Below are 25,988 nucleotides of genomic sequence, written 5' to 3' on the forward strand. Positions count from 1 at the left end.
TCCAAAAATTGATGTGAGGCCGGGCATATCAATTTTTGGAACAATGGCTCACACCTGTAATCTCAACACTGTGGGAGACCGAGGCAGGAGGATTGCTTGAGCCCAGGAGTTCAGGACCAGCCTGGGTAACATAGCGAGATCCCGTCTCTCTCTCTCTTTTTTTTTTTTTTTTTTTTTTTGAGACAGAATCTTCACTCTGTCGCCAGGATGGAGTGCAGTAGCACAATCTCGGCTCACTGCAACCTCCGCCTCCCAGGTTCTAGCGATTCTCGTGCCTCAGCCTCCCAAGTAGCTGGGATTACAGGCGTGAGCCACCAGCGTCCGGCTAATTTTTAAATTTTTAGTAGAGACAGGCTTTCACCATGTTGGCCAGGCTGGTCTCGAACTCCCGACCTCAGTTATCCGCCCGCCTCAGCCTCCCAAAGTGCTGGGATTACAGGCATGCCATCTTTAGTTTTAAAAAAAGAAAAGAAAAGAAAAAGAAAAAGATAAAAACTGGTGTGAAGATATGATTCTCCCAGGTGGCACTGGAAGATAGGCATGGGGAGAAAAGCCTGGCAAACGGGTCCAGAATGAGCCCCAAGGGTGTTCTTCCTCCATTTCCGCATCCCCACTCTCCCGGATGCTTAGGTCCCAGATGAGGTTCTCTGCATCCCTGAAGGTGGACTGGCTGTGTTGTTAAAGAAAGATGATGGTCAACTGTACTGTGAAGGTCAGTACCTGGAATTCCTCATAGGCTGCTCCGATATGTGGCCCAGAGTCTTCTAAGCGTGTAGAGTCTAAAGAAGCCTGAAGGACGCACTAACTCCATAGGCTGTGGCCAGAGCAGGCACGCTTAGGGTCGGTGTAGAACAGGGATTTGTAGCTGGGACAGGCCCATGAAGCGGCTTCAGTTGAATGCACAGTATTTTCTGTACAGATAAGAACATTTTCCTGAGAGATTTTATCGGATTTTAAAGAAGGTTAAAAAGCCGTGTTGATCCTAGGGCTCCTGGACTCCTTGGACAAGAAAACCGACGAAAAGTGGGGAAAGAGCTCAAGTGCTTAAGGGAAGGAAAATGTGGCGGCCTTGCGGTCGGTGGTTTCACGGGGACTACAACTCCCAGCGATCCGTGCGGCAAAGCCAGAGCTTATTGGCCAGTGGGACGAACCCTCTGCTAATGTGCACATTCAAAAGCCAATAGACGGGGCCATCTCGGAGTGTGCCTATCCTATCAGAGGACCACCCACCTATCAGAGGACCGATATCACCGCCCACCTATCAGAGGACTGAGGGCCGGTGCTTCCGGTGGCTGCTCAGCGGTTCTTATCTGCGGCGGCGTGAGGTTGAGTGGCCACCGGGAGACCGTTGTTTTTGTGAGGCACTGAGACCTAAGGTATTTTATCTCTACTGCTGCCGGGCCTGGCGGGTGTAGGGAGGCTGTAGGGGGTCAGGAGGGAAGTGGACCGGCTCTTGGTGGGTAGGGGGCGGGAAGGAGGAGATTCAGGCGTGCAGAGAGGATGAGGAGAATGGGGCGGGCCGCGTGTGAGGGGTCCCGGGATGAGGATCGAGCTAGGGGTGGGTGTAAACGAGGGATTATGACCGTGACTCGTGAATAACACTCCTGGGAATATGTCCCAAGGAAGTCATCCAAAGTCAGGAAATGCTTTAAGCCTTAAGACCTCGGTCCGAGCGTTATTTATAGCGGGTAGCGGGATAAAGTTGGGTACAGCTAGGAGCAGTTCAGTATATTATGTCATTTCACTGAGTGTATGTGAAGTGGCCTCTAAAACTAATTTATAAAACTTTTAAATAACATAGGGAAATGCTAATATATAATGTTAAATGAAAACCGTGATACAAAGTTGCACAGTATAACTGAAAAAGTTTGACAGCCAAACTATGCATAGAAGAGTCTAGAGGGATGTAGTCATAATTTTCTTTGGATGAGTGTTTTTTCGTTAACTCTTCTTAATTTTTTTCTTGTGTATGATTTTTGTTTCCAAATAAGTGTAAAGAACTTGAAATCATTTTATAGTGGAAATACAGTAAACTTGGAAAACAAGTTGGGGGAGGGATGTACTTTTGTTTAAACCTGCTGGAAATGCCAGTTCACCTGAATCCCTTGATTCTCATCATGAGTTGTCTTTAAAGAAGATGAAAAACAGAATTAAATGGTTATATACTGAGCACCGGCTCTTGGTTTTCTGACCGCCTCTCCGGAGACCTGAACTAATACAGTGGTCTTTTCCCTCCTAAAACACCTAGGGTTCTTGATTTCATGTTCTCCAAAAAACTTATACTCTGGAGATTGTGAAACAATAGGTATACAGTTAGTTTCAGGCAAAATCAGTAGCTTCGGGGAATGCCTGAAGATCATTTAAACGTTGGTCCTCCTGGCCCTCTGATCTTTTACAGTGAGGTTCTCCACTGCCTTGACTTTAATTATTAACCCTGTGTCAGTGATTTCCAAGTCCTTACCTCTGACTGCCTAAGGTACATTAGTAGCCTGTAGACATCTTACATGAAGCACATGTTAATTTCAATTTGTCACATACTACACACGTTCCTCCCCTACTGCCCCCGCCCCTGCCTCCCCAACAGGGTCTCACTCTGTCACCCAGGCTGGAGTGCAGTGGTGTGATCATAGCTTACTGTAACCTTGAATTCCTGAGCTCAAATCCTCTCAGCCTCCATAGTAACTAGGACTGCAGGTGTGTGACGCTGCACCCAGCTAATTTTTATTTTTATTTTTATTATTTTTTCTTTTCCTTTTTTATGGAACGCTTCACAAATTTGCAAGTCATCCCTGTGCAGGGGCCATGCTATGCTCTGTATCATTTCAGTTTTAGTATATGTGCTGCCAAAGTGAGCACCCACCTCATTTTTAAAAATTTTTCTGTAGAATTGGGGTCTCCCTGTGTTGCCTAGGCTGGTCTTGAAATCCTGGCATCAAGTGATCCTCCCACCTCAGCCTCCCAGAGTGCTGGGATTACAGGTGTTAGCCACTGTGCCTGCCCTTTGCTTTCTTCCCTCCCTCCCTGTCTCCCTTCCTTCCTTCTTTCCTCTCTCTCTCTTTCTTTTTTTTTTTTTTTTGAGATGGAGTCTTGCTCTGTCACCCAGGCTGGAGTGCAGTGGTGCAAACTCGGCTCGCTGCAACCTCTGCCATCCGGGTTCAAGCAATTCTCCTGCTGCAGCCTCCCAAGTAGCTGGAACTACAGGCACACGCCACCATGCCCAGCTAATATTGTATTTTTAGTAGAGACAGGATTTCACCATGTTGGCCAGGCTGGTCTCGAACTCCTGACCTCAGATGATCCACCTGCCTCAGCCTCCCAAAGTGCTGAGATTACAGGCATGAGGCACCACAGCCAGCCTGCCCTGCCTTCCTTGCCTTTGAAACATGCTCTGGTTAATGGTTCAGTAGTTTCTCAAGCTAAAAATCTCGGTGTTATCCTTAATTCTTTTTTCCTCCTCACTACTTATATCCTATCTGATATCACTGTCTATTCCATCTGCCTTAGAAGCATCTCTTGAATATGGCCTTCTTTCTCTACTGAAATAGTTGCAAACTTGCTTCACTTTCACTTTGTGGCATTCAAATTACTTGTCAACTTTTTTCCTTCTCAGGTCCATTCTGCATATTGTTACTTGAATATATGCTGGTTTCCCCAAGATTCCAAATTCCTCAGCATGCCCTTTATGATCAGAGAATAAACTTAGAAAGATATATCAATATCTGATAATATAAGGTTTTAAATGCCTTGTTAAGACATTTTGAGGCTTTTTTATATGTACTGTAGATGTAGGGATTCATCACGGGTGTTTATGCAGAAGAGCAAAATGATCACAGCTGTGCTTTTTTTTTTTTTTTTTAAAGATAATTCTACCCAACAACACATAGTATGCAGGCTCATTTGGAAAGTAGAGACTGGTATCAAGGGGACCTCTCCTTGTTTTACCCTAATAAAAAGGGAGAAGTCAGAACCTGGGCTAACACAGGAGTAGAAAGGAATGGAGCACATTTTTGTAATTATCACTGCGTTTTTGAGAAAAATGTGCCACATTTCTTCTTGTTACTGAAGATGACAATATTAAAATTCATTCTTCTGAAAACCTCAGTAAACTGCCCGTGCAGTGGCTCACGCCTGTAATCCTAGCACTTTGGGAGGCCAAGGCAGGAGGATCACTTGAGGTCAGGAGTTCAAGACCAGCCTGGCCAACATGGTGAAACCCCGTCTCTACTAAAAATGTAAAAATTAGCTGGGCATGGTGGTGGGTGCCTATCCCAGCTCCTTGGGAGGCTGAGGCACAAGAATCACTTGAACCCAGGAAGCGGAGGTTGCAGTGAGCCTAGATCATGCCACTGCACTCCAGCCTGGGTGATGGAGCAAGACTCCGTGCCCCCACCCCCCCCAAAAAAAAAACCTCAGTAAACTTATTCTCATGTTTGTTTTTCTCTTATTCCCAAATCCTTGTCTTGTGCTACCCTGGCCACACACACTCTCATTGACATTAGACTGAATTTGGTATCCTAAAATATATAAATCGACGGATGTAATTGACCTATTAGGAATTTTCTCTGCCCATGAAAGTGTATCATGCATTATTTATCAATAAAATTCTTTCTGAAGTACATAAGTAGATATTAGGGGGAAAACATTTATTATCTTTCATAAGACCAGTGGGATAGAGATCACAGTTTTCTTCATTAGTAATGACGGGACTTTTTTCTCCATTTAGCAAGCTGCTGCAGAACCACTTAATCTGACATATATAAAAGCATAATAGACCTTTCTTTTTTTTTTAAGTGAAAGATCCTAAGAGCAAGGACAAAGCTAGCAAGCAGATATGCGAAATAATTTACAGATAAGCAAATCACCAGGTTGGTAGAGAATACATTTCGTTGGATTTAGAGTCTGAAGACAACTTCTCAAGTTCTGCCTTTGACACTCAGTAAAACAAGGCTGAAAAATGTCATTTAGATTCAGTGACAGGGAAGCACTGGTGGCCTGGTGAGAGATGTTTTGGAGAAGAAATTGGAATGGAATTCATTTTAAGTATATTCAGAAGAGAGTGAGTGGTGAAAAAAATGAGTACTGCCAGTTTACACAACTATTTGATAACTAATAAGGTTAAACATCACTTTATATATGTTTGTAGATTGTTGTGGGGTTTTTTGTTTTGTTTTGTTTTAAGTAGAGACAGTATCTTGCTGTGTTGTCCAGGCTGGTCTCTGGTCTCAAACTCCAGGGCTCAAGTGATCCTTCTGCCTTGGCCTCCTAAATTGTTGGGATTACAGGCATGAGCCACTGTGCCTGGCCAATACTCATTTTGTTTAGTTTTGTTTTTGAGACAGAGTCTCACTCTGTTGCCCAGGCTACAGTGCAGTGGTGCCATCTTGGCTTACTGTAACATTTGCCTCCCGGGTTCAAGCAATTCTCATGTCTCAGCCTCCCAAGTAGCTGGGATTACAGGAGTGTGCCATTACTCCTGGCTAATTTTTTGTATTTTTAGTAGAGACGAGGTTTCGCCATGTTAGCCAGGCTGATCTCGAAATCCTGACCTCAGGAGATTTACCCGCCTTGGCCTCCCAAAGTGCTGGGATTAAAGGCATGAGCCACCTGGCCCAGTAATTTTTTTTTTTTTTTTTTTTTTTTTTTGAGATGGAGTTTCACTCTTTTTGCCCAGGCTGGAGTGCAGTGGCATGATCTCAGCTCACCGCAACCTCTACCTCCCGGGTTCAAGTGATTCTCCTGCCTCAGCCTCCTGAGTAGCTGGGATTACAGGCGTGTGCCACCATGCCCAGCTAATTTTGTATTTTTAGTAGAGACGGGGTTTCTCCATGTTGGTCAGGCTGGTCTCGAACTCCTGACGTCAGGTGATCCGCCCGCCTCAGCCTCCCAAAATGCTGGGATTACAGGTGTGAGCCGCCGCACCCGGCTCTGGCCCGGTAATTGTTTTTGTACTAAATTTTTTTTTTTTTTTTTTTTTTTGAGACAGAGTTTCACTCTTGTTGCCCAGGCTGGAGTGCCATGGCACGATCTCGGTTCGCTGCAACCTCCACCTCCCGGGTTCAAGCAATTCTCCTGCCTCAGCCTCCTGAGTAGCTGGGATTACAGGCATGCGCCACCACGCCCAGCTAATTATTTTTTTTTTTTTTTGAGAAGGAGTATCGCTCTGCCATCCAGGCTGGAGTACAGTGGTGCGATCTGGATTCACTGCAACCTCTGCCTCCCGGGTTCACGCCATTCTCCTGCCTCAGCCTTCCGAGTAGCTGGGACTACAGGCGCCCGCCACCACGCCTGGCAAATTTTTGTATTTTTAGTAGAGACAGGGTTTCACCGTGTTAGCCAGGATGGTCTCGATCTCCTGACCTTGTGATCCGCCTGCCTCAGCCTCCCAAAGTGCTGGGATTACAGGCGTGAGCCACCGCACCTGGCCAATTTTTTGTATTTTTAGTAGAGATGGGGTTTCTCCATGTTGGTCAGGCTGGTGTTGATCTCCTGACCTCATGTGATCTGCCCTCCTCGGGCTCCCAAAGTGCTGGGATTACAGGCGTGAGCCGCCACACCCAGCCTTTATACTAAAATTAGTCTTTCTCAGTCTGTGTTTATTATTGCAACATTTTATTCTTATATCCATTATTGTATATTTATGTATCCACTGATTGATAGGATTTCAAAATACAATTTTCCGGAGGCAGTTTTTCATTTTACATTAAATAGTATTTTTTATGTTTATATTTCAAAGTGAGTATTCAGGTATTATAGCTTATCCAAATAATGGCCTTATTCTCTCTACTGACTATGTGTGTGTGTGTGTGTGTGTGTATATATATATATATTTATTTATTTATTTTTTTGAGACAGAGTTTCACTTTTGTTGCCCAGGCTGGAGTGCAGTGGCGCCATGTGAGCTCACTGCAACCTCCGCCTCCCCTCCCGGGTTCAAGCAGTTGTCCAGCCTCAGCCTCCCGAGTAGCTGGAATTACAGGCACCTGCCACCGAGCCTGGCTAATTTTTGTATTTTGACTAAAGATGGGGTTTCACCATGTTGGGCAGGCTGGTCTCGAACTCCTGACCTCAGGTGATCTGCCTGCCTGGGCCTCCCAAAGTGCTGGGATTACAGGCATGAGCCACCATGCCTGGCCACCCCATTTTTTGTTTAAAAGAACAGCCATAACATGTAAAATCCTATATATCTTTGTGTCTTTCTTTAACATTTTCAGAGGCTACACACCAAATTGTTAACGATGCCTTTATCAAGGCTTCGAAATGTTGGAAAGGAGGAGGAGCTAAAGGGGCTGGCACAGAGTAGGAGGGAACAGTTTTTTTTTTTTTTGGAGATAGAGTTTTGCTCCTGTCGCCCAGGCTGAAGTGCAATGGTGCAATCTTGGCTCACTGTAACCTCTACCTCCCGGGTTCAAGTGATTCTCCTGCCTCAGCCTCCTGAGTAGCTGGGATTACAGGCATGTGCCACCATGCCCGGCTAATTTTTGTATTATTATTAGAAACAGGGTTACACCACGTTGGCCAGGCTGGTCTCAAACTCCTGACCTCAGGTGATCCACCCGCCTCAGCCTCCCAAAGTGCTGGGATTACAAGCGTGAGTCACTGTGCCCAGCCTAAGCATATGCTTGTTTTTTTGTTTTTTTTTTGTTTGTTCCTTTTTTGAGGTGGAGTTTCGCTGTTGTTGCCCAGGCTGGAGTGCAATGGCACGATCTTAGCTCACTGCAGCCTCTGCCTCCCCGGTTCAAACGATTCTCCTGCCTCAGCCTTCTAAGTAGCTGGGAGTAAAGGCATGCACCACCCCACCTGGCTAATTTTGTATTTTTAGTAGAGATGGGGTTTCTGCATGTTGGTCAGGCTGGGATGGAACTCCCGACCTCAGGTGATCCTCCCGTCTTGGCCTCCCAAAGTGCTGGGGTTATAGGCGTGAGCCACCACATCCAGCCCTAAGCATGTACTTCTTTAGTGATTCAAATGCCTGGGGAAAAAACATTCAGGGTGAAAAAATGAAGATAACCTACTTTACATTATTGTAAAAGATTGTTGTAAGATAAAATGCAATAGGGAATGTGAAAATGTTCTGAAAATTATTAAGTGCTGTTGAATATGATGAAGTAGAAGTAGAAACAGTGATTTTTGAGTGTCATTTCAGTAGAGAGATAAAAGCCACTTTGGAAGAATTTGAAATAAGTGCTAATAAAGTCAGAGATGTGCATATCAGTTATTCATTGATTTGGCAGTAAAAGGACAAATAGAAATTAGATGATGGAGGAGACTTTCCTTAAATTTTTAATTGGAAAATTTTCTAACTTAAAAGTTGAAAGTACCATAAATACTAACATAGCCTCAATCTAGACTCAACAATTATTAACGTTTTGCTACATTTGTTTTCTTTCTGTGTGTCTATAGAAAATTTGGGTTTTTTTTTGTCAAACCGTTTGAAAGCACATTGTAGGCATCATGACATTTTACCCAAGTGCTTCAACGTGCATATTTAAATAATAAGGACCTTGTCCTGCATAACCACAATACCATGTTCACACTTAAGAAAATTAATAACTCTGGCCGGGTGCGGTGGCTCACGCTTGTAATCCCAGCACTTTGGGAGGCCGAGGCGAGCGGATCACGAGATCAGGAGATCGAGACCACGATGAAACCGCGTCTCTACTAAAAATACAAAAAATTAGCCGGGCGTGGTGGTGGGCGCCTGTAGTCCCAGCTACTCGGAGAGGCTGAGGCAGGAGAATGGCATGAACCCGGGAGGCGGAGCTTGCAGTGAGCCGAGATTGCGCCACTGCACTCCAGCCTGGGCGACAGAGCTAGACTCCATCTCAAAAAAAAAAAAAAAAAGAAAAAAAGAAAATTAATAACTCTGGCCGGGCGCGGGGGCTCACGCCTGTAATCCCAGCACTTTGGGAGGCTAAGGCGGGTGGATCGCCTGAGGTCAGGAGTTTGAGACCAGCCTGGCCAACATAGTGAAACCCCGTCTCTACTAAAAATAAAAAAAAAAAAATAGTTGGGCTTAGTGGTGGGCGCCTGTAATCCCAGCTACTCTGGAGGCTGAGGCAGGAGAATCACTTGAACCCAGGAGTCGGAGGTTGCAGTGAGCCGAGATTGTGCCATTGCACTTCAGCCTGAGCAACAAGAGCGAGACAACATCTCAAAAAAAAAAAGAAAAGAAAATTAATAACTCTACAATATTTTCTGATATCCATTCCATACTCAGATTTCCCCAGTTCTAAAAATCTTCATTAGGTAGAAGATTTTATTTCTTCAAGATCCAAAGTATATACATTGCATTTGCCTGATAGCTCAGTAGTCTCTTAATTTACAGTACTCCCCCTGTCCTTTTGTCTCTCCACATTATTAACCTGGGAAGGGGCTAAGCCAGTTGTCTTATAAAATGTCCTACATTCTAGATTTGTCTAGATTTCTCGTGGTGTAACTTTCCTTCTTAATCATTTCAGGTAACCTTTATCAAAAGGATGGAGTTGGGAAAAGGAAAACTACTCAGGACTGGACTGAATGCGTTGCATCAAGCAGTGCATCCAATCCATGGCCTTGCCTGGACCGATGGGAATCAAGTTGTCCTAACTGATTTGCAGCTTCACAGTGGAGAGGTCAAGTTTGGGGACTCCAAAGTCATTGGACAATTTGAATGTGTCTGTGGGTTGTCCTGGGCCCCACCTGTTGCAGATGATATACCTGTTCTACTCGCTGTCCAGCATGAGAAGCATGTCACTGTGTGGCAGCTGTGTCCCACCCCTACGGAGTCATGCAAATGGCTGACGTCTCAGACTTGTGAGATTAAAGGATCACTACCTATCCTTCCCCAGGGCTGTGTGTGGCACCCAAAATGTGCTATTCTGACTGTGTTGACTGCTCAAGATGTCTCCATTTTCCCTAATGTTCACGCTGACGGTTCCCAGGTAAAGGCGGACATCAACACCCAGGGCCGCATTCACTGTGCATGTTGGACCCAGGATGGCCTGAGGCTGGTGGTGGCAGTAGGCAGCAGCCTGCATTCTTATATTTGGGACAGTGCTCAGAAGACTCTTCACAGGTGCTCCTCCTGCCTGGTGTTTGATGTGGACAGCCATGTCTGCTCCATCACAGCAACTGTGGACTCACAGGTTGCTATAGCTACTGAGCTTCCACTGGATAAGATCTGTGGCTTAAATGCATCTGAAACCTTTAATATCCCACCTAACAGTAAAGACATGGCTCCGTATGCTTTACCAGTTATTGGTGAAGTACCCTCTATGGATAAAGAGGCAACTGATTCTGAAACAAATTCTGAAGTATCAGTTTCTTCTTCCTATTTAGAACCTCTGGATCTAACTCACATACATTTCAATCAACATAAGTCTGATGGTAATTCTCTTATTTGTCTAAGAAAAAAGGACTACTTGACAGGAACTGGCCAAGATTCTTCACATTTGGTCCTTGTGACCTTTAAGAAAGCAGTTACCATGACAAGAAAAGTGACTATTCCAGGCATTCTGGTTCCTGATCTGATAGCATTTAATCTTAAAGCACACGTAGTGGCAGTGGCTTCCAACACTTGTAATATAATTTTGATCTACTCTGTCATTCCATCTTCAGTCCCAAACATCCAGCAAATTCGATTAGAGAACACTGAAAGACCAAAAGGGATATGTTTCTTGACAGACCAACTATTACTAATTTTGGTAGGAAAACAAAAACTCACTGATACGACGTTTCTTCCTTCTTCAAAGTCTGCTCAGTATGCCATTAGCTTGATTGTTAGAGAAGTAATGTTGGAAGAAGAACCTTCAATAACATCAAGTGAAAGCCAGACTACCTACTCTACTTTCAGTGCTCCGTTAAATAAAGCAAATAGAAAAAAGTTAATTGAAAGTCTTTCCCCAGATTTTTGTCACCAAAGCAAAGGGCTATTGCTGACAGTTAATACCAGTAGTCAGAATGGAAGGCCTAGAAGAACACTTACTAAAGAAATCCAGAGTCCTCTGTCTAGTATCTGTGATGGCTCCATAGCCCTAGATGCTGAGCCTGTTACCCAGCCAGCATCGCTGCCCAGACACAGCAGCACACCAGACCATACCAGCACACTGGAGCCTCCTCGTTTGCCTCAAAGAAAGAACTTACAAAGTGAAAAGGAAACTTATCAGCTGTCTAAGGAAGTGGAAATTTTATCTAGGAACCTGGTTGAAATGCAGCGGTGTCTTTCTGAACTTACAAACCGACTGCATAATGAGAAGAAATCCTCTTCAGTGTATCCACTGTCTCAAGATCTTCCTTATGTTCACATTATTTACCAGGTAAATTCTCCTTTGAGGAACTACCACTATACGTAAAAGCTCCTGCAGCCGGTGAGTACTGCAAGAAACGTATTGATGAGGAAGATGGTGCTCTAACTGAACTTCACTAAGCTGGGCATGTTATGTTACAGGCAAGTTGGTACACCTTTGCAGGTTGGTTGGTTTTTAGCCCGCCAACCAGATAGGCACACATATCAGTCTGCATCATGATTTTATCAGGTGCATGGTATGGAAAAATAAATGTCTGCACTAATTCTGGCAATTTATATTTAGAAAAAAAATTAATCATGTTATTTCATTGTGACAACCTTTTCCTTATATAATAGAGATACTCCTCCAGTTATAAAAATGGTTATGTTGCCGGGCTCCATGGCATACGCCTGTAATCCTAGCACTTTGGGAGGCTGAGGCAAGTGGATCACCCGAGGTCAGGAGTTCGAGGCCAGCCTGGCCAATGTGGTGAAACCGTGTCTCTAACAAAAATATAAAAATTAGCTGGGCATGGTGATGGGCGCCTGTAATCCCAGCTACTTGGGAAGCTGAGGCAGGAGAATCACTTGAGCCCGGGAGGCAGAGGTTTCAGTGAGCTGAGACTGTGCCACTGCACTGCAGCCTGGGCAACAGAACAAGACTCCGTCTCAAAAAAAAAGGAAAAGGTTATGTTCATTTAAAATGTTTTGATGCATTTCTTTATGCATGCATATCCAAACATTATGTAAATGGGATCATATTATACATGTTTTTATCATGGACACTTTCCTTCTATATAAAATATGGTCTTGCCCCATCTTCCCTTTAATCCGCAGTAACCGGCAGCTTAATATGGATCCTTTCGTGACTTTCTCCATGCTCACATGATCTAACACAGGTCTTTATGTACATATATATAGATATGTGGGAGTGATTTGTCATTGTTTTTACAAAAATGGGGTGATATGGTGCACTCTACTTCATACTGAGAGTATGCTCTTTATTTAGCCATTCCCTTGTTGATTGACATTCACTTTGTTTTTAGTTTTTAGCTACTCCAAATAATGCTGCAGTAGTACTCTTATATGTATCCATTCATATTAGTACCTTTATTTCTGTTGGATTGGTTCCCAGAAGTAGAAATGCAAATTTGAAGAGTATATGTGTTTCTACTTTTAATTGAGTTGCCAGATTGCCTGTCAAAGATTTTTACTTAACAATGCATCATCACACGCCCGTCAGCTATGTATAAGGCTATCCTTTTCTTCATATGTCACCAATCTGATCAGTGATCCTCCTGCTTCAGCCTCCTGAGCAGCTGAGACTACAAGCACATGCCAGCACACTTGACTAATTTTTTTTTTTTTCTTTTTAAGCAGAGACAGGATCTTGCTATGTTGCCTAGGCTGATCATGACCTCCTGGGCTCAAGTGATAGTCTTGCCTCAGCCTCCCAAAGTGCTGGGATTACAGGTGTGTGCCACTGCATGTGGCCCCAACCCTACATTTTTTTGAAGAGGATTTTTACCACATTAACTCCATGGAGTTTTCAGTAATAGAGTTTTAATTTTTTTTTTTTTTAAGTCACAGCTTTGCTGTGAGGAGCATTTTATTTTATTTATTTATTTATTTATTTTTGAGATGGAGTCTCCCTCTGTCATCAGGCTGGAGTGCAGTGGTGTGATCTCAGCTCGCTGCAACCTCCAACTCCTGGGTTCTAGCAATTCTCCTGCCCCAGCCTCCCAAGTAGCTGGGATTACAGGCATGTGCCACCACACCTGGCTAATTTTTGTATTTTTAGCAGAGGCGGGGTTTCACCACGTTGGCCAGGATAAACTCAATCTCCTGACCTCGTGATCTGCCTGCCTTGGCCTCCCAAAGTGCTGGGATTACAGGTGTGAGCCACTGCGCCCGGCCTAATTTTTTTTTTAATTAAAAAAGTTTTTTTTTACTTTTTTTTCAACTACAGAGACAAGGTCTTGCTATGTTGCCCAGGCTTCTTTGGAAGTCCTGGGCTCAAGCAGTCCTCCTGCTTCAGCCTCCCAAAGCGCTGGGATTACAGGCGTGAGTCACTGCACCCAGCCATAGTTTTGATTTTTTTTTAAATTGTTTTATTTATAAATGTGATAACTGGTTTGGATTTCTTTCCTACTATGACTTTTTAAAGAATTCATTTTCTTTTTCTTCTTTTTTTAATAGGTAATTCATTTATTTGGTTTAAAAAGCAAAACTGTATTTTAATAAAAAGTGTATACCAAGAACTCTTACTCCTACCCCATGTTTCTTCAGCCTGTTCTCCTTTCCTCCTTTAGGTAACCATTTTTATTTTTATTTTTTTATGCAGATACTAGCAGACTTTAGTTATGTATTTTTATTTCCCCTTTTGTTACACAAAAGGGAAGGTGATATATACACCTTTTCTTTTTTTTTTTTTTTTTTTTTTTTTTTTGAGACGGAGTCTCGCTCTGTCACCCAGGCTGGAGTGCAGTGGCGCGATCTCGGCTCACTGCAAGCTCCGCCTCCTGGGTTCACGCCATTCTCCTGCCTCAGCCTCTCCAAGTAGCTGGGACTACAGGCGCCCGCCACCACGCCCGGCTAATTTTTTGTATTTTTTTAGTAGAGACGGGGTTTCACCGTGGTCTCGATCTCCTGACCTCGTGATCCGCCCGCCTCAGCCTCCCAAAGTGCTGGGATTACAAGCGTGAGCCACCGCGCCCGGCCAGATATATACACCTTTTCATTGTCCATTTAATAGTATGTTCTAGAGAGCTCTTTATATCAGCACACAGAGCTCTTTTTTCATCTTTTTTTCCACAGCTGCATAGTATTTTTTTTTCGTAATTACAAAAGTAATATATACTTGTTGAGGAAAAAAATTTAACCATTACAGAAAGTAAAAATTTTCCATAATCCAACCTTTAGAGAAAATCACAGATATAGGTAAATATTTTACTAGATGTTAGATGTAAATATTTCCATATTTTTTCTGTACATTTATCTAATCCAAAAAAAAACTAATTGCTTATTTTAAAAATATATTATTTTTAAAATTTTCTTTAAATAGGCTATTTTACTTGCAAACAATAATATATCTTTCTGTTTTTAAAATACTTATAAATGTAAAATTTTATATTTTTAAAAACTAAGGTTAAAACAACCATGTTTGGCCAGACACGGTGGCTTAAACCTGTAACCCCAGAACTTTGGGAGGCCGAGATGGGTAGATCGCTTGAGTCCAGGAGTTTGAGACCAGCCTGGGCAGCATGGCAAAACCCTGACTCTACCGAAAAATACAAAAATTAGCCAGCCATGATGGCACCCACCTGTATTCCCAGCTACTTGGGAGGCTGACCTTAGCCTTAGAAGGATCACCTAAGCTGGGGAGGTTGAGGCTACAGTGAGCTGTGATCATGCCACTGCACTCCAGCCTGGGAAACAGAGCAAGACTCTGTCTCAAAAAAAAAAAAAAAAAAAAGTTTTGTTGCCCTTTCAATTCCTCAGTTTTTTAGTTTATAATTATGTAATCCAACCAATTTGTTGTCAGTAGTTATCTCTGGAGGATAGAATTTTGGGGACTTTACTGTCTGCATTATATATTTCTGTTATAATTTTATTTTATTTTATTTATTTATTTTTAGATAGAGCCTCGCTTTGTCACCCAGGCTGGAGTGCAGTGGTGCGATCTTGGCTCACTGCAACCTCCGCCTCCCGTGTTCAAGCGATTCTTGTCCCTCAGCCACCCAGGTAGCTGAGATTACAGGTGTGCACCACCACACCCAGATAATTTTTGTATTTATAGTAGAGATGGGGGTTTCACCATGTTGGCCAGGCTGGTCTTGAACTCCTGACCTCAAGTGATCCACCCGCCTTGGCCTCCCAAAGTGCTGGGATTACAGGTGTGAGCCACCACACCCGGCCCTATTATACTTTTAAAAAATTGATCATGTATTCCTTTTGTAATGAGAAAAGTAAAAGTTACAAAATAATCAAAAGCAAGAAATAGTTTCCCCTGTAATTTCAGAAGTTACATTTCATAAGACTTGAAATAAATGATTAGTTGGTTTTGACTTTTACAGTTTATTCCCGTGACTTCATTTAAAAATATTAGTGGACATTCTTTGAGTGGTTCATCCTACCACAATGATGTATAGTTTTATTTTCTTTTTATGAGATGGGGTCTTGCCATGTTGCCCAGGCTGCTCTCCAACACCTGAGCTCAAGCAATCCATGCACTTTGGCCTCCCAAAGTACTTAACAACAAAATAAGTTAGACATATAACTTATACAACTGTCCTTTATTTATTTATTTATTTATTTGGAGATGGAGTCTGTCTCTGTCACTCAGCCTGGAGTACAGTGGCATCTTCTCAGCTCACTGCAACCTTTGCCTCCTGGGTTCAAGTGATTCTCCTACCTCAGCCTCCCGAGTAGCTGGGACTACAAGTGTGCACCACCATGCCTGGCTAACTTTTTTATTTTTTGTAAAGATAGTGTTTTGCCATGTTGCCCAGGCTGGTCTTGAACTCCTGAGCTCAAGTGATCTGTCCATCTTAGCCTCCCAAACTTTTGGTACTAAGGGGTGAGCCACTGTGCCCAGCCAATTTTTAATGACTTTAAAATTTATAAATCATGGCCGGGCGCGGTGGCTCAAGCCTGTAATCCCAGCACTTTGGGAGGCCGAGGCAGGTGGATCACGAGGTCAGGAGATCGAGACCATCCTGGCTAACATGGTGAAACCCCGTCTCTACTAAAAATACAAAAAATTAGCCTGGCGTGTTGGCGGGCGCCTGTAGTCCCAGCTACTCGGGAGGCTGAGCCAGGAGAATGGCGTGAACCCAGGAGGTGGAGGTTGCGGTGAGCTGAGATCGTGCCACTGCACTCCAGCCTGGGGAACAGAGAAAGACTCTGTCCGTCTCAAAAAAAAAAAAAAAAAAAAATTTACACATCATTTATTTTTATTTGTGCTTTTTCTAAGCTATGTGAATTTTGACCAATTTGTTTATTTTATGCAAATCCTCTGCTACTCGACCACTTAGGACACTCTCTCGGCATTTTTTTTCCTAATAAACCATGAGGTGTCTTAGCTATATCTGAAACAGCCAAGCAGGTGTTCTCACCGTCAGATTGTGTCTCTCAGGCTGCTGTCCATCATCCTTTTAGTGTTATTAGTTGTATTCTAGGAGAGCAAGTTCCTAGTGATGAAGAACCCTGAGGAAAGAGTAGAACAAAAGGAAAAATAAATTAAGGCTGTTTTGTTCGCATTTTTTAGTTGTGTTAAATAATGCAGCAAAGAGCTCCTTAAAACTAAAGTCCAGTTGATTAGTGGTAATAGATAAGAATTTTTTTAAAAACTATTTACACATTACTTTCTTAAGAAATGTTAACTCCATTACTTCTTCAATCAGTTTAACAACTTTTATTTTTTATTTGCAGAAACCTTATTATCTAGGTCCTGTTGTTGAAAAAAGAGCGGTGCTTCTCTGTGATGGTAAACTAAGGCTCAGTACAGTTCAGCAGACTTTTGGCCTTTCTCTCATTGAAATGCTACATGGTAGGTCGTGCTCAGAAATTGACCCTACCTAACATCCTTGCCTCCCCCACCATCTATTTTAACTACGCCGGTAACGAAAATGAGGGATACCAACCATTTAGTAATTCACTGGATAGTTAACAAGTAATTTATTATTATTATTATTATTATTATTATTGAGACAGGGTCTTGCTCTGTTGCCCAGGCCAGAGTGCCGTGGTGTGATCATAGCTCACTGCAGCCTTGAACTCCTGAGCTAAAGCAATCCTCCCATCTCAGACTCCCAACTAGCAAGAACTATAGGTGTTCACTACCATGCCCAGCCAAGTTTTGTTTGTTTGTTTTTTGGAGATGGAGTCTTGCTCTGCCACCTAGTCCTGGAGTATAGTGGCACAGTCTCAGCTCACTGCAACCTCCGCCTCCCGGGTTCAAGCAATTCTCCTGTCTCAGCCTCCTGAGTATCTGGGACTACAGGCGCACGCTGCCATGCCTGGCTAATTTTTTGTATTTTTGTAGAGATGGGGTTTCACTGTGTTGCCCAGGCTGGTCTCGAGCTCCTGAGCTAGGCAGTCTGCCCGCCTCGACCTCCCAAAGTACTGGGATTACAGGCGTGAGCCACCGCACCCAGCCTCGGCCAAGTTTTAAAAAAAAAATGTTTGTAGATAACGAGATCTCACTCTGTTGCCCGGGCTGATCTTGAACTCCTGACCTCAAGTGATCCTCCCACCTTGGCCTCCCAAGTGCTATGATTACTGGCATAAGCCACCACACCCAGCCTTAACAAATATTATTAATTGCCTACTATATACCCAGGCCTAGTATAGTGCCAAAACATATGGAAAATATGCACCCTGCCCTTAGGGAACTTACAGCCTAGCTGGAAAAGTTAAATGTACATATGAAAAAATTAGAAAAGACTTACAAAGCAGTGTATAACAACTGCAAGGAAGTAACAGAAAGCCTCATTTATTTCTGTTGCACTAAAATGTAAAGATCATAGCAGCATTACAGAATGTTTCTTTCTTTTTTTTTTTTTTTTGAGACCGAGTCTCACTCTGTCACCCAGGCTGGAATGCAGTGGCACGATCTCGGCTCAGTGCAACCTCCGCCTCCTGGGTTGAAGCGATTCTCCTGCCTCAGCCTCCTGAATAGCTGGGACTACAGGCACATGCCACCATGCCTGGCTAATATTTTGTATTTTTAGTAGAGATGGGATTTCACCGTGTTAGCCAGGATGATCTCGATCTCCTGACCTCAAGATCTGCCCGCCTCGGCCTCCCAAAGTGGTGGGATTATAGGCGTGAGCCACCGCGCCCGGCCTACAGAATGTTTCTTTGAGGAGTTGCCATTCTAATATGGAGTAAACATGGATGTTCAAAGGATATTCCTAAGTGGCAAGGGACTGAGTCATGCCAGATTCATCAGATGTGGAGCATGGTTGTTTTCTTATGCCTCATTCTTGTAACAGTAGCCACCACATTGAACATCAAATATCATTTCGTTTTTTCCCCTTTTTCCCCTACCTGACCCTAAGTAATACCCAGTCTTCCCAATACCCCATTCTCTGTAAAATCTTATAAGGATCGAGTTGAATATTATCAACTACTGTATTCCTTCACTCAGAAAAAAAAAAATTTGTAGTCATATGTTTCATCATGAGAATAATATATACTAAATTGCCTATGTATTTATTTTTATTTGCAGATTCCCACTGGATTCTTCTCTCTGCTGACAGTGAGGGCTTTATCCCGTTAACCTTCACAGCCACACAGGAAATAATCATAAGAGATGGCAACCTGTCCAGGTCAGATGTCTTCAGAGACTCTTTTTCTCACAGTCCAGATTCTGTTTCTTCTCTTAAAGTCTTTACAGGCCTTGCTGCCCCCAGTTTAGATACCACTGGCTGTTCTAACCATGTAGATGGCATAGCCTGATATCTGCAGTGTCCTTGCCATGTAGCTCTTCAGATGAGACCATTACAAACAAGGCCTGCTTGACACTGTGGACACTCACCAATGAGACTTGCACTGCACTCAGGCGAAGCACTTGCCATGGTCGGCTCTCCTGGTTTCCCCCCGTTTCCCCTGGGCTGAGACTCGCTGCTGTGTAGCAGAGCTCAGTCTTTATTAGATGGCTCCGAAAGTGGTGTTTATGTATTCATGACTGTGTGGTTTTGACTAAGAGCAGAATTCCCAGAACAAAACAATAGTATGGTGCCATATGGATTGTGTTTTATGGTTTCTCCGAGGCTTTGTGTCCCTTGTCCAAAGCTGCATTGGAACTGTCTTAGGAGCACTTAAAAGATACCTCGGCATTGTTATAGGTCTTTTTCTTGGCTTCAAGAGGAGGATGAGGAGTCTGCTGGGGGGCATGTGCTCTAGCATATTAACCTCAAACCAGCAAGAATTAGCAGAGCTCCAAGGAGGACCAGAGACCCACTGGCTTCTGCTCTCAGGAACAGGAAGTGGCTCTGATGTTGCCTGGACCTCCCAGAATTTAAACCTAACCCTCTTGCTTCCTTAACAAATTCTGGCTGACAAAGGTCCAGGTACTCTTAAAAACTGGCCCTGGGAAAATTTTAAATGAAATTTCAAGGGAATTTGTCCCCTCTGGGCTCCACTTGAGGTTGTGCTGATGCTGCTAGCACACTGTTGAGCCCAGGTGAGTCCTACTGCAGGATTTTGTGCTGTGGCCACTTATGAGTGTCCTTGAAATACTTTTTTTTTTTTTAAATCCAGTTTTGGGATCATACAACTTCCCTATTTTTCTCCCAGTAGTCAGCTCCCTTAGTTAACTTGTCACTTTTAATTTGATATTTTTATTTTCTCTCCTTTCAAGTCTTAGAGACCAGCAGAGAATCTGTGAAAGTATTTCAGGATGTTAGAAATTTAACCAAATCTGAGGTAGTTCTAAAAAGTGCCATTTTGTTTCACTTAGGGGTTAAAGTACCAGCTTAGTCAGGTAAGAGCCCTGACCCCCTTCAGATGGACACACCACGTCTCACTGCCTTCAGATGGAATCACAGATTTCAGTCACGGCAGCATAACAAATTGATCAGTGAGTGGCTAGGCATCTGCAGATAAATTGTTTCAGCCATAGAAGCTCCATTAGCACATATGCTTCCTTTTCCCCCATTCCTTTAAAATCATCTGGAAAGAAACTATTTTGTGCCCTTGGGGACTCCTGTCTGTCTGTTACAGTTTACCAAGATGGAGCTGGGTTAGGAAAGAAGCGAGGGCCCATTTTGTGGTTCAAGTGCACTAGACAGCTGCTGGGGTAGGAAGCAGAGGCAATGTCTGTAATCAGCTGTGGGAGAGCGGTGACTGAGAACAGTCTGAGGCCTGGCTCCACTTGGAAGTATCTGGGGTGCGATGAAATCACAATTATCTTGAAGCCTAAAGAGGGGACTACAGGACTGTTAACTAAGATCACTGTGGGCGCCTAAAAGGGTATGTTACAATCACCATTTCTCAGGTCAAAATACTGTGAATAAGTCTTCAATAAAATCACTAATGGTTATTGTGGCTGTTTTGGATGTTTTGGTAGTATTTTCTTTGCGATTATTGCTGCTGTAGAGGAACCGGCAATAATCTTGCAGTTATATATGCATATGTTATCTGTATTCCTTCTTCTGGTGGACAGTCCAGAATATAAATGGTTCATTACAACAAATCTGATTCCATGACAACTCCCATACAAGAGATGTTTCCTTGACCTCTGCTATTATTATAGTCACTAGAACAATAGAAAATAGTCCCGTATTTGCTGGCTTTGGAGGCAGGGAGAGAAGAGCTAAATTCTTCAAAGTATTGTTTAATGTTCTACTGAAAATATTTTGCATAAAGATATTTTTACAAATCTCATTTTGCACTCAAGTTTTTCTAAATTCTGAATGGGTATTATGGGATACATATTACACATATATGTACATAAGTTATAGGAAGGCTTAGTAATAAAATGAGGCCGGGCGTGGTGGCTCATGCCTGTAATCCTAGCACTTTTGGAGGCCGAGGCGGGTGGATCATGAGGTCAGGAGATCGAGACCATCCTGGGCTAACATGGTGAAACCCCGTCTCTACTAAAAATACAAAAAATTAGCCGGGCGTGGTGGCAGGCGCCTGTAATCTCAGCTACTTGGGAGGCTGAGGCAGGAGAATCATGTGAACCTGGGAGTCGGAGGTTGCAGTGAGCCGAGGTCACGCCACTGCACTCCTGCCTGGGCGACAGAGCGAGAAAAAAAAAAAAATATATATATATATATATACACACACATATATATATATACACACACACACATATATATATACACACATATACATATATACACACATATACATATATATACACATATACATATATACACATATATACACATATATACACATATATATATACACATATACATATATATACACACACACATATACATATATATATACACACACACACACACACACACATATATATATATATAAAATTTAAAAATAGGCCAGGTGCGGTGGCTCACGCTTGTAATCCCAGCACTTTGGGAGGTCGAGGCGGGCGGATCACGAGGTCAGGAGATCGAGACCACAGTGAAACCCCATCTCTACTAAAAATACAAAAAAAAATTAGCCTGGCGTGGTGGCGGGCGCCTGTAGTCCCTGCTACTCGGAGAGGCTGAGGCAGGAGGATGGCGTGAACGTGGGAGGTGGAGCTTGCAGTGAGCTGAGATCCCGCCACTGCACTCCAGCCTGGGCGACAGAGCGAGACTCCGTCTCAAAAAATAAATAAATAAATAATAAAAAATAAAAATATAATAAAATGAACCACCCATGGCCTAACTGAAGAACCAGAACATGACCAGAAACCACTCAAGCTCCTGTCCCTCCTTGTTCCTGTCTCCATAGCTTTGCCTCAGAGGTAACTATCATGATTGTTGTAATTATCAGTTCTTCATTTGTTTTCTTTCTTTATAAAAGGAGTTTCACAACCACATATCCACATTGGCTGAAACAATATAATTTGTATTTTTGCTTGTTTTTGAGCTTTATACAAATGGTATATATTATATATAGTCTTTGGTGACTTGCTTTTTATTCAATTAGCATTGGTACTATGATTCATCCTTGTTATGTGCATGTTATTTTCACTGTTTTGAATTGCCACAATTTATCCATTTTCCTACCATGGACATTTGGATTGTTCCTCGGATTCATTTTTGAAGTTGCAAACAATATTGCTTTGAATATTCTTGTAAATGCCTCCTGATCCAAGTGTTTGAAAAGCCTCTTTAGGGTCTTTTACCTAGAAATGGAATTGTTGGATCACAAGGTATAAGTTCACCTTGATGAGATAATAACAAGTTATTTTCCAAGATGGTTATATCACTTTCACTCCCAACAGCAACGTATCAGAGCTCCTATTCTACATTCTCAACTTGGGACAGTCTAGGAGTTTTAAATGCTATCTCACTGTGACCCTTATTTTATTTTATTTTATTTTTTTGAGTCAGAGTCTCGCTGTGTTGCCCAGGCTGGACTGCAATGGCGCGATCTCAGCTCACTGCAACCTCTGCTTCCCGGGTTCAAGCAATTCTCCTGTCTCAGCCTACTGAGCTAGGATTACAGGCACCCACCACTACACCTAGCTAATTTCTGTATTTTTAGTAGAGACAGGGTTTCACCATATTGGCTAGGCTTGTCTCGAACTCCTGACCTCAAATGATCCACCCACCTCGGCCTCCCAAAGTGCTGGGATTACAGATGTGAGCCACTGCGCCTGGGCCCTTAGTTTTACTTACAGACCAGCAGTGATCTTGAGCATCATTTCCAATGTTTATTGGCTGTTCAAGTTTTCTTTTGCAAAATCCTTGATTATATCATTGGCTCAATTTTCATGTTGAGTTGTTAGGATTCTTTATATATCTAGATGTTGCTATTATCTTCATCCACTTTGTGGACCTATCTTTGTCTTTTGTCTCTCTCTCTCTCTTTTTTTTTTTTTTTTTTTTTTTTTAATAGAAGGCAGGGTCTCATTATGTTGCTTAGGCTGGTCTTGAACTCCCAGACTCAAGCCATCCTCCTGCCTCAGCCTTTCAAAGTGCTTGGATTACAGGCCTGAGCCACAGCACCTGGCCTTTTCCCTCCTTTCTTTCTTTCTTTCTTTCTTTCTTTTTTTTTTTTTTTTTTTTTTGAGACCTAGTCTAGCTCTGTCACACAGGCTGGAGTGCAGTGACACAATCACTGCTCACTGCAACCTCTACCTCCCGGGTTCAAGAAATTCTCCTGCCTCAGACTCCTGAGTAGTTGGGACTACAGGCATGCGCCACCTCGCCTGGCTAATGTTTGTATTTTTAGTAGAGACGGGGTTTCATCATGTTGGCCAGGGTAGTCTCGAACTCCTGCCGGCCTCCTCTTTCTTTATACCTTGTGTGTTGGACAAACATTTTAATTTTAAGGAAGCCACACATTTACCTATCTTCCCTTTTATGGAACTTTTGTCTTCACATTTATGTCTTTAATCAGTATTCTGCTGGATAATTTTATTTGTGTGGGGGGTTTTTTTTGTTGTTGTTGTTTTTTGAGATGGAGTCTTGCTCAGTCGCCCAGGCTGGAGTGCATTGGCACAATCTCGGCCCACTGCAACCTCCACCTCCCGGGTTCAAACCATTCTCCTGTCTCAGCCTCCTGAGTAGCTCGGATTACAGGTGCTCGCCACCACACCCATCTAATTTTTGTATTTTTAGTAGAGATGGGGTTTCACCATATTGGGCAGGCTGGTCTCAAACTCCTGATCTCAAGTGATCTGCCTGCCTCAGCCTCCCAAGTGCTGGGATTACAAGCATGAGCCACTGAGCTCGGCCTCTGCAGGAAAATTGAGGGGCCCCTCTGCAGAGCTCCTGACTTCATGCTCTGCATTGCTCTGCATGGTAAATTTCATTTGATAGGTTTTTTGTGTTCTTTTTTTGAGACAGTCTCTCTCTGTCGCCCAGGCTGGAGTGCAATGGTGCGATCTCGGCTCACTGCAACCTCTGCCACCCGGGTTCAGGCGATTCTCCTGCCTCAGCCTCCTGAGTAGCTGGGATTACAGGCGCCTGCCACTGTGCCTGGCTAATTTTTGTAGTTTTAGTAGAGATGGGGTTTCACCATCTTGGCCACGCTGGTCTTGAACTCCTGACCTCATGTTCCCGCCTCGGCCTCCCAAGGTGCTGGGATTACAGGCATGAGCCACCACGCCCGGCCGATAGGTTTTTTAATGTTAAACTTTGCATTCTTGGAATAAACCCAGTATGTTCATGGTGTATTTATTTTTTATACATTGCTAGACTCATTTTGCTATTATTTTGTTTAAGATTCTTCCTTTCCTTGTTAATGGGTAAGATTAGCCTGTAAATTATTTTTTTATTTTTGAGACAGGGGCTTGCTCTGTTGCCCAGGCTACAGTGAATGGCACTATCACAGCTCACTGCAGCCTCAACCTCCTGGCCTCAAGCAGTCCTCCCACCTTAGTCCCGCAAGTAGCTGGGACTACAGGTGCGTGCCACCACACCCAGCTAATTTTTAAAAAATTTTTTGTAGAGATAGGGTCTCCCTTTGTTGCCCAGGCTTTTCTTGAACTCCTGGGCTCAAGTGATCCTCCCACCTTGGCCTCCCAATGTCCCAGGATTACAGGCTTGAGCCATCATACCTGGCCTCTTTCCTTTTTAATGTGCTTGGCTGGTTTTGGTAAGAAGCTTACTCTGGCCTGATAGAATGAGTATCAGAGTGTGCCTTCTTTTTCTGCTCTGTGGAGGAGTTTGTGTGAGGTAGGAATGATCCTTGATTGAAAGTTTGCTAGAACTTGGAAAAATCATTTGGTCTCGTGTTTTCTTTGTGGGAATATTATTATTATTATTATTTTTTATTTATTTATTTATTTTTTTTGAGATGGAGTCTCGCCCTGTCACCCAGGCTGGAGTACAGTGGCGTGATCTTGGCTCACTGCAAGCTCTGCCTCCCAGGTTCACGCCATTCTCCTGCCTCAGCCGCCCGAGTAGCTGGCACTACAGGCGCCTGCCACCACGCCTGGCTAATTTTTTGTATTTTTAGTAGAGATGGGGCTTCACCGTGTTAGCCAGGATGGTCTCGATCTCCTGACCTCGTGATCCGCCCGCCTTGGCCTCCCAAAGTGCTGGGATTACAGGCGTGAGCCACCGCACCTGGCCCTTTGTGGGAATATTTTTAAATATTTGTTTAGTCCTTTAATATTTATGAGACTAAAAGGAGAAACTATTTTTTTCTGTAACCACAGGACACTTCTGACATCAAATGTGCGGGTTTTCTACACCAAGCGATTCTTCAATTCTCTTTTTTTTTTTTTTTAAATTCACATTTTTTTTTGAGACAGAGTCTTGCTCTGTCGCCCAGGCTGGAGTGCAGTGGCGCAATCTCGGCTCACTGCAAGCTCTGCCTCCCGGGTTCACGCCATTCTCCTGCCTCAGCCTCTCTGAGTAGCTGGGACTACAGGTGCCCGCCACCACGCCCGGCTAATTTTTTTTTGTATTTTTAGTAGAGACGGGGTTTCACCGTGGTCTCGATCTCCTGACCTCGTGATCCACCCGCCTCGGCCTCCCAAAGTGCTGGGATTACAAGTGTGAGCCACCGCACCCGGCCGATTCTTCAATTCTCTATGGACATGAACTGGGTACCCTACAATTCCATTCAATTCCGACACTACCCAGAGTTAGTGCAGACCCAATAGGTTACGGGCTCAGTCCAACAGGCTGGTCCCCACTTCTGATACCAGTTGCAAGTAGTGGGTCTCCAAGCGATACACACTTCTCTCCAGCTTGGCTGCAAATAAGGGATTCCCACAAAACCCTCCTCGGGCTGGGCATGGTGGCTCACACCTGTAATCCCAGCACTTTGGGAGGCCGAGGTGTGCGGATCACCTGAGGTTAGGAGTTCGAGACCAGCCTCAACGTGGAGAAACCCCGTCTCTACTAAAAATGCAAAATTGGCCGGGCATGGTGGTGCATGCCTGTAGTCCCAGCTACTCGGGAGGCTGAGGCAGGAGAATTGCTTGAACCTGGGAGGCGGAGGTTGCGGTGAGCCAAGATCATGCCATTGCATTCCAGCCTGGGCAACAGGAGCGAAACTTCGTCTCAAAAAAAAAAAAAAACCCTCCTCAGATTCAATAATTTCCTATAATGCATAGAACACAGAAACACTTTAC

General features: G+C 43.6%; 1 protein-coding gene and 1 non-coding gene across 3 annotated transcripts; one reads left to right on the forward strand and one right to left on the reverse strand.

Annotated features, from left to right (window-relative positions):
• Positions 1 to 1,257: 1,257 nt before the first annotated feature.
• Positions 1,258 to 20,312, forward strand: WDCP (WD repeat and coiled coil containing). Of its 2 annotated transcripts, XM_055253344.2 has the most exons (4): positions 1,258 to 1,376; positions 9,459 to 11,294; positions 16,697 to 16,814; positions 18,498 to 20,312. In XM_055253344.2, exons 2-4 carry the CDS (start codon positions 9,477 to 9,479, stop codon positions 18,725 to 18,727), a joined length of 2,166 nt encoding a protein of 721 aa, XP_055109319.1. In that variant the 5' UTR covers positions 1,258 to 1,376; positions 9,459 to 9,476; the 3' UTR covers positions 18,728 to 20,312. The 2 variants fall into 2 exon arrangements, with proteins under 2 accessions (XP_055109319.1, XP_055109320.1); XM_055253345.2 differs by lacking the exon at positions 16,697 to 16,814 and having other exon boundaries at positions 1,266 to 1,376.
• On the reverse strand, positions 2,753 to 2,856 carry LOC129468676 (U6 spliceosomal RNA). The gene has a single exon (XR_008652758.1). It is a non-coding gene; the product is annotated as a U6 spliceosomal RNA (small nuclear RNA).
• Positions 20,313 to 25,988: the final 5,676 nt, after the last annotated feature.

Source organism: Symphalangus syndactylus, chromosome 18, assembly GCF_028878055.3.
Source record: "Symphalangus syndactylus isolate Jambi chromosome 18, NHGRI_mSymSyn1-v2.1_pri, whole genome shotgun sequence".
NCBI classification, from domain to species: Eukaryota; Metazoa; Chordata; class Mammalia; order Primates; family Hylobatidae; genus Symphalangus; species Symphalangus syndactylus.